The sequence below is a fragment of the Quercus lobata genome, chromosome 2 (assembly GCF_001633185.2).
Source record: "Quercus lobata isolate SW786 chromosome 2, ValleyOak3.0 Primary Assembly, whole genome shotgun sequence".
Taxonomy (NCBI): domain Eukaryota; kingdom Viridiplantae; phylum Streptophyta; class Magnoliopsida; order Fagales; family Fagaceae; genus Quercus; species Quercus lobata.
Genome location: NC_044905.1, coordinates 69,231,009 through 69,240,339, shown reverse-complemented (window position 1 = coordinate 69,240,339; position 9,331 = coordinate 69,231,009). Strand labels below are relative to the sequence as shown.

General features: G+C 34.1%; 1 protein-coding gene across 2 annotated transcripts; it reads right to left on the bottom strand.

Moving 5' to 3' along the window:
* Nucleotides 1-4,234: 4,234 nt before the first annotated feature.
* LOC115976340 (rRNA-processing protein UTP23 homolog) lies at nucleotides 4,235-7,838 on the bottom strand. 2 transcript variants are annotated; one of them, XM_031097563.1, is made up of 6 exons: nucleotides 7,272-7,836; nucleotides 7,098-7,178; nucleotides 6,481-6,601; nucleotides 5,997-6,299; nucleotides 4,852-4,917; nucleotides 4,235-4,621 (listed from the first exon to the last, which is right to left on the bottom strand). In XM_031097563.1, exons 1-6 carry the CDS (start codon nucleotides 7,460-7,462, stop codon nucleotides 4,505-4,507), a joined length of 879 nt encoding a protein of 292 aa, XP_030953423.1. In that variant the 5' UTR covers nucleotides 7,463-7,836; the 3' UTR covers nucleotides 4,235-4,504. The 2 variants fall into 2 exon arrangements, with proteins under 2 accessions (XP_030953423.1, XP_030953424.1); XM_031097564.1 differs by having other exon boundaries at nucleotides 4,550-4,640; nucleotides 7,272-7,838.
* Between the last annotated feature and the right edge of the window lie 1,493 nt (nucleotides 7,839-9,331).

Genomic DNA, 9,331 nt, shown 5'->3' with positions numbered 1-9,331 from the left:
AAGCACAAAATATTAGGGAATGTAAGTAAATAAAGGTTCCTAAAACAACACTGAAAAATAGGGCTTTGGTGCATGTCACTATCTATGTTCTGTATTCACATCTGCGATGGTTTTCCACATGGAAAAAGAATATCCTACCATTGCATCATCTTTTCCTTGTGGAAAGGCAAAAAAAGTCAAAAACCCCACCAAAAAGTGGCAAAACTAAAAACTGTTGGCCAAGGTAGAGGTGAAGTCAACCCTGTCGGTACTCACTAGTCACTACTAACCCTAAAATAAAGGAGAAAGAAGAAGAAAAAGAAGTCAACCATGTCTATTTAATAGTTGTTTATAGACCTATAGTTGGTTGACATGGTATTGCATACAAAAGGAAGTGGTGCAACAGTCAAAAGTAGGAAGGAAAAAGTGAATCCAATATATATTATCCGATTATCATGTATTTCAGAACTTTCGAAGTTGGTGAGGAATGAGGGGTAGAGAAGTGCTCAAGGGTTAAGCTCTTAAGTTGAAAATGGCAATTGTTAAAGAACATTAAGGGGACCCTTAAAGCTGAAAACAACTTTAAAAGACTATAAAATTTGGAGTAAATCCAAAAAATTTCTTTCTTGATTGATAGATAGTGGGGAAAGGGAGGTTTGATCCACAAACATCAGGCATGATAGGTACCACAAAGGATGTCACAATGTAAAACTTTAAAACACTGTTCACTATAATTGGTCAAACACTCAAAACCCTAAGAGCTTTTCAGTAAAAGCTCATTTGACAAGAACTCTATTATTAAAGCTTTATGGGTAAAGTTCTACTTACTAGTTCTTACAACAATGCCAAACGGGCACTAGCTAGAACAGAGTGGTAACATAAATGTGAGCAGCTGTGATTGGAGGCCAAAAAGTGAAGGCAAGACTTGCCAGATTTTTATTTTTTGATGGAAGACTTGGCCAGATTTTGATAGATAATTATACATTACAAAGATGACACTTCACAACTTTCAACACAAAGACGGATATTAATTCCAAAATATCAACTAGCTGAATATACAAGGCAAAACATGTCACTTCCAATTGTGGTAATAATAGGCTTAGAGCATTAGCATTGAAGAATGCTAATGCTATATCTAAGGCCTTTTTGGCATTTCATAGCTCAAAAACCTTTGCATCAAAAAATGGTATACCTCACTATTGCAAAATTTTTTGCAATAGTGCTACAGTACAATTCTAAACTTAGAATTGTACTGTAGCACTATGGTAAAAAAAAAAAAAAATATATATATATATATATATATATTTTTTTTTTTATTCCACCACTTTTCCGTTGGAATCAGATCCTTAACTGAAAAATAGTGATGATGTGAAAGAAATAATAAAGAAAGATTAAAAAATAATATTTTAATGAAAAAGTAAAATAATAGAGTTTTTGGATGTAGGGTGTATTATAAAATGATATGGTATAATTGATAAAGTAGCTTTTTAGGATGATAAAATAGGATAGAGTAGCATTCTTCAATGCTGATGCTCTTAAGGACTAATAAGTACAGCTAAAGTGCTCATTGCAAAATCAAGGTCCAGAAAAGGGCCCACTTGGAATAAAATGGGGTGTTAGTTTATAATAAAATTTATTAATATAAAAGAAAATTTAGTACACGATCTTTTGTGCCACAACTTTGATGTGACATAATATGAGTGTTGGATATATGTAAAAGTGATAAGTATATATGAAAGTGATAAGTAGCGAGTTACTGCCATAATGTGGTAAATGTTGGTCTTGGAATAACTCTTAATATAAAGATGGATGTTACTTCACCACCTGTCTCTCCGTCTTGAAGTCAAAAGAATATGGAAAACTCACTTCTTTCCTGATCAAATCATCATAATTTTTGAGAATGATCAAATTGTCATAATTCTTGAGAGAAGTTAGGCTCCCACTATAACTATGAAGATAAATGAGTCAGAACTCAGAACATCAGTTTAGATTGTCGCTATACGGAATTACGAACCACGCAAAGATGATTGCAAAAATAGTAAGGAACAGTGCAGCACCAACACCAAAAAAATTATTTATAATTGGTTTCATAAGTTCCAGTTCCACAACCCCATATTCTCTTGCGTCACGTTTTGCCCAGATCTCAATCATTGTGGTTAATATAAACCAATAATCTTTGCTGTCGAAGTTGGGTTGAGGAGTTCGGCAAAATACCACTTTCTTGGAGATATAACCTACTGTTCTCTTTGTGCTTTCCTTCAGTAGAAAGTTCTGTATGGAACTATACCTCTCGCCTTCATGTTTTGCTCAAAGTGCAAAGTTTAGCCTCCAATAAATCCTTTCTTTTGGAGAAAATATGAACAATCTTGTATGTGTATGTTATAGAAAATATCCCATATCATAATGGTGAGAATGGCGGAAGTCGAATAAACTTGCATCTTACACATTGTCTTCATAGAATTGAAGGCCTCTAACCTCAAAGGTTCGAAAAATAGTAGAGAGAACAAGACAAACGGTAGAATATGGATGTACAACAGTATAAGGCATATCTAAGAGAAGGAGAGAGCTTGAATCACATTAGCTAGTACTTATATGTGAATTGCATTTCATTGAAGATTTCTTTGTAACTTTTCAAGATCTCTTCAACTGAGAATAAAAAATAACACAACTGAAGTAAGACAATTGCTTTCTATTTCCCTCTAGGTTAGTCTGGCATCTTATGTGTTAGAGGACCACAATTTGACTCCCTATAACCACTCTAAAAATAGGCCCGTGTGGTGTGATGTCAAATGCCATAAAAGATTTAAGTGTGTTTTCCTCATCACCAATTGATTTTGAGGTGGAATGGCATAGCTCACGGTTCGACATTATGATTTTTGAAGTTTAAGCTTTCTTGTACATGTGACATGACGAGGAGGGAAGTCATGGTAGGGGACGTGGACGGTCCGGGAACCCATCTAAAGACACATCACAGCTCAAGAAATAAAAGATAATCCATTGAAAGAAAGTATGAGATGGAAGCAGTTCGGAATGACGAATATCATGTGAAATTCTCCATTGGAGAAGCATCAAGGGGAAACGTTAAAGAGGGTGAGGCCTTGGAATCATCAGGTCTGGAAGCTCGGAAAGATTTGTTATGGATAGAGATTATATAAATGTGGAGGTAGATGGATAGGACACAATGCCCATACATACAGGATTGAAGAACCTTAGTCCAGACAGAACAGAGAGAAATCTTGCAGTTAGAGTACCATGCTCAATAGAAGATCAAAGGAACTGTGGCAGTCAGACCAAAGGAGGCAGTTGAGAAGGGCACATGTAAGTGGGAAGCCAATTAAGTAGGCCAATTTCAAGGTTAACCTCTTCCTTCTACACTGGTCAAGAAAACCATTGTGGCACTATGGAGTCTATATGGTTCAGTGGAGGTATTCTCTCTTGAGAATGGCTTATATCTTATTAAATTTGGTGATTTGAGATGCAAGGATAATGTTGTCAGAGCACAGATCTGGCACATTGCAAATGAATGTTTGATCTTATGTAAACGGCAATCAGGAATGCAGCTACTTGATATTTTTGAGCAAAATACCAATCTAAATCAAGATCAAGAGACTCCCAATTGCGTACTGGACCCAACCTGTCTCAGTCATGTAGCCAGTGGGGCGAGTAAGCCTCATTAATCTCTATGCTAACAATTTATGGAATCTAGGCCACTCTGTAAGTAAATGTGGGTAAGGTACAGAGTAAGAAAAGAGGAAGGTATGGAGTCCAAAGAATCATGATAACAAAGTAGTTTCCACTGCCAATCCAAATGCAGAGACTAAAATAAACATATTGTAGAGAAGATTGTGGAAACACCTCAAGTCATAAAAAGGTATGCAATTACAAGCCCCACTCCGGATGAAAATATTGCATAGAAAAGAAGAAAGTAAGAAACCAATCATGTGGATTGTTGCAAGCCCCATCAAGGCTTAAAACTGACAGTGGCGAATTATTATTGATGAGGCTCTATAAGTAGTACCAAAATTGAGTGTTACGACAAAGAAAGGAGCAATACATGGGAGAGAGGTGAATCATCAAGGAAAGGAAGTGAGTTCTCAACATCCCCAAATATTTCTCTATGAATTTCATGATGTGGAATGTAAGTGGTTTGAATAACCCCTTCAAGAAAAAGGAGGCCAAGGCAATAGTGAAAAAGGCATAAGTTTTCATTAACATTACTTAAGGAAGCTTTAAAGGAAAGAGGGGAAAAATAGACTAAAATCCACAAACATTTAACCTTGTAAGTAAGATTCATACTCTGTGACAAGAACATAATCTCAAAGTTACCCAACATTTCTATGTTTCATTTAAAAAATAGTAATAATAAGAGAAGAAAGGATATGTGTAGCTCTAGAGCCAATTGTAAGTTCTCTATGAAACTTGGAGAGCCAAACTATAAATATAGAAAGAGGGACCCTTGTCCCTTGTAAGGATAAAGCATATTTTCAAAACTTAGCGGGGACAACAAACATGGCCCCCCTTGGCCCTAAGGGAGATCCGCCGTTGAAAGTATTGACACTAACCCATCTATCTTTTTTCCTTTGCGTGTTCTCTTCCTTTGCCTGCCCCTGGATCTCATAGAATTTTCGCCATCTGTCTTTTCCTGTATTGAAACTTCAATGCTTCAATCACAGGAGTGAGTTAAAAAAAAAAAATCAAGAAAGTAGTATTTTTCTTCAGCCTAGCAAAATCAAATAGTGGAAGCTCAATACTTCTTTACCTATCATAAACAAGAAATTAAGCACAAAAAGAGAATAAAGTTTTTTTTTTTTTTACACAGAAACATTAAAAATAAAGTGTAGAAGCATTAAAAAATCATAATGCAAAGCTCACCCTCTCTGGAACAAGATTTGGTTTGTCTTGGCTCTTCTTCTTCTTGCACGAAAGTGGGTTTGGGCCCTGCAATTTTCAAGATAGCGTAAGCCCATTAGCATCAATGACAATTATGAAAAAGAAAAGGTCCATTTTATAGCAACATTCAAAACACCACAGTCAATTCAATTTTTACTGACATAATTAATGTCAAACACATTGAGTTGTAAGAGTTAATGGTGATATTAGAAAGTTGAAGCAGTTCTCTATAAATCTGGTCTCAAATATCCTGTTACATGATTCTAATTAAATGATCTTATACAAGCACTGTTCATTTTCTATCCCAAAATAAGAAAATAATTTCTTGCTATTTTTAATCCTAAGCACCTTTCAAAATTTGAGAGGTAGTGAGACATTGATGACCTACGTAGGTAGAACAGTGCATTAGAACAAGTAGAAATTGGCTTTATCATGACAACGCCAACAACAAAGCCTTAGTCCCAAAACTTTGGCATCGGCTAGCTTATCATGACAATGTGCTCAAAAATTGACAATGCTTTATAATAATATCATTTCTCAACAATCATGTTTGTCATTTGAGATTTGTACTTGAGCATGGTTATATAAGGTTTTTATGCACTTCCAGCTCAGCTATGCATCTTTTAGCACAAACTGCAAAGTATATTATTTTTATATGATTAGCTAAATTAGATTATACCACACATCAGATACAAGTACAAGTATCTTTACTCTGAAGAATCAAGGATGGTAGCAGCTCGTAAGGTACAATCAAGATATATACCCCCAATATAGCTACATAAAGTTCTAGAAATTATTCAGCTCAGTAATAATTTAAGATACCTTCATGATTTTGGGTTGACAAATATTTTTCAAATACCAGTTTATCAAAAGCTCTATCTCTAGTTGAAGCACTCAACAAGGCTCTTCATATTAACACCATGAATGCCCTATGATAAACTTCCTATCCTTCTTTAGAACCTCCATGCCAACTCTAGGTTTTGAAGGTTCTATGTCTACAATAATTTTAACATTTCAAATCAAGTTTAAGATGTACAGACAAGTGAGAATGTAAGGAATATTAATCAACAAGAAACAAGCTTGAAGCAATCAAGAAAAACAAAAAGGAAATGAGCGTGGATGATAACCTTTGCCCTCTTTCTCTTAAATTGAACTTTATCCTTCACATCTATTCCTTTTCTTGCAGTTTTTGGCTTTGTTTCAATCCCCATCCCATTGTTGTCATCCTCTGAATCATCATTTTCATCGGGAGAATCATTTGTTTCCTCATCAGCCGACCTATTCTTCCTCTTCCGTAACATCTTATATTCCAACTCAGTCATATGCATGCGTTTTTCTTCAGAGTTTTTGACAAATTCCCGTTGAAATGAAGATGGAGGCTCTAAGAAAAGGGCTTTTCTTAAACCATATATGACCGGAACACCTGGAATCTGCAATTGAATAGACAATGTGATAATCAAAGCATATAAAGAGCACATTTCTATACTTGCATTGTGTGCATCAAAAAAAAAAAAAAAAAAGCATAAGAATTCAAATAGATAATAAATCAATAACAATAAATAAAAACATCAAGCAAGCTATCGGGTCAAACAGAAAACAAAACAGACTAACCTCCTGCAAACTCTTCCGCAAATCAACGTCTTGAGAAGCAACAAAGAAGTGTTCGGAATTATTTTGTCCAATAATATCCTTGATGCAAGCATCAGCACTTGTACTATTCTCATGATCACATCTGTCATACAAGTTTGATTCCAGATAAGAAAAACCAAAAAAAAAAAAAAGAAAAGAAAAAAAGTCCTTATAGAAACATGACAGACTAAAGTTTAAGCAATAAATTCAACAACAAAAAAATCTTAGTCCCAAATTATTTGGGGTTAGCTATGAATCCTCAACAGATTAGTTAGAGTCGGCCACATTTATTATTTTCCTCCATTCTATACTATTCAAAGTCATTTGTTCTTTAAGCCATTAAATATATATAAAAAAAAAAAAAAAAAAATCTTAGTCCAAATTATTTAGTCAGAGTCTGCCACATTTATTATTTTCCTCTATTCTATACTATCCAAAGTCATTTGTTCTTTAAGCCATTAAATACAACAACAAAACCTTAGACCCAAATTTTCTGGGGTCGGCTACAAATCCTCAACAGATTAATCAGAGTAGGCCACATTTATAGTCATTTGTTCTTTAAGCCATTAAATGAAGTGTCTAAAAGAGAGAGAGATGACCTGGCAGGAGCAAGGAGATGAGCAGCCTGAAGAGATTCAGAATACGAGATGCCAAGTCCCTTTAACTCAGCAATAACACACCTAAGTAAAAACAAATAGGGGGGGTTTAATGATATAATAAAAAAACTCAAACATTAAAGAAATGAAGAAGAAGAAGAAGAAGAAAAGAAATACTTGGTAGTGAAGAGTTTGACAGGGGCAGACAGAATGTTGGAGAGGGCATTGTCGGCAGGTTTAATGGCATGGGAAACGAGGTGGTGAACAAAAGTACCGTCACATAAGACCTTGAATGGCTGTCTGAACCCAAAGCATGCTGTGTAGAACCTCACACTCTTCCTATGTCGCTTCTGCTTTTTCACTCTCATCTTTCCTTTTTTCAAATTCGAGGAGGAGGCTCTGTCTTCGGGTGTGGAGGTTTTGTTTTGGTTTCAACGAGAACAAGGCGGTGGGTGTGTTGTGTTCTACTGAACTTCTAATTTTCTTAGGGTTTAAGGGTTTTTGGGCTTTTTCTTTCAACTCTTGCTCTCCGCCTCTCTCATTCTTTCTCTCCACTCCCACTGTCAGGGCCGGCCCTAGACCAAGCTTCCTCCGATCTCTTCTTTTTTTTTTTTTCCCGCTGCTGCGTTTGGGTTTTGATTCTGCAGAACTTAAGAATGGCTGAATGGGTTTTGAGTTTTGACTTTTGAGGTATTTGGGATTTCTGATTTTTTGCCTTTCACTAGACTCCTCTTTAGATTTGTTAAAGACTTAAGCTTGGGCTGAACGTTTGGGCCTTCAAGCTTCCTCTTTTTTTTTTTGGGGGGGGGGGGGGGGGTGTTGGGGGGTGCGCGTGTGGGGTGTGGGGTGTGTTGTGTTATAGGTGCAATAGGATTTGTTTTATGTTTTTTGTGGGTGCCTTCTTGGCAGGCATCTTCTAGGTTAAGCTGGGGCGCTGGGCTTGTACAGTGCTGTGTTAATTTTTTTTTTTTTTAATCTTGTGTTTATATATATATATATATATATAAATATATTAGTTATTGGTAATATAATGAATAAATCTTTATTTATGCAGGTTGAGATGGCTAAAAATTTGTTATTATTCGGTGAAATTACAATAATACTTTTTACATAAATTAGATTCTATTTCTCATTTGCTCTACACTTAAAAGTTATTTTTTATTTTAGTCTTTATAAATATATTGTTTGATTAAAAATGTCTACTAGAAAATATGCATCTGGATATAAAAAACATAAAAAAAGAAAAAGAAAAATTAATTGAGTCTAAAAAATGATCAATGGATAAATTTGATATTAGTAATAAACAAAATATAACACAAAATTTAGATGAAAATATCACAAATGGGCAAGAAATTCACCAAAAAAAGTTAGAAGATAATGAAATGATACAATTACAAGATAACAATGATGTTCAATTTTGCAATACAACAAATCTTGATAATGAACTTCAAAAGAATTTAGAAGAAAATGAAAATAATGATGAAAATGTCACAAATGAACAAATTCACCATAATGATGTTCAACTAAAAGAAAATGAAAATAATAATGACATGTTGAATTACATTCCTTCAAATATTTATGATCCAGGTAATTGGAAAAATATTGACACAAAATTAAGAGATTTATTAGTAGGAAGAAAAATAGATTTTAAATGAAATATATTATAATATAAAAATATTAAATAAATATTAATTTAATTAATACATAAGTATAAAAAAAAGATCCCATTTTAATTCTCGTCTTAGGTCCCAAAATATTTAGGGCCGACACTGATTGTATGAGTAGGCCTTTGGTGTGTGTGAAACGGTCCCCTTAGCTTTTTGCCTTTTAAAAAAAAAAATTATTTTTTATTTTAATTTTAAATGAATTTCAATAATTGGGAGGATTTGAACCCTTGGTTTGAATTTCCTCTTACCCCTCTTTCAATAGGTTGACAACTTAAACCTACCCTTGTGGGTACCTGTCTCACTTGCACTTACTAAATGGGTTTTACCCACCTTGCATAGCAAATGAGATGGGGATGGGAATTAACATTTTTCTCCATACTCACCTTGTCTATATTTAAACAATTAAATAATATTTTTTATAGGATTTTTTTATAAGGTTATATATATATATATATATATGCTTTTTTAGCTTTCAAACTTTAAATTTATGATATTTTTAATGTATTGTTGAATTTATATTTTTATGTTTTAAGATTTGAATTCTTTATAAATTTAAATTATTGTATTGTT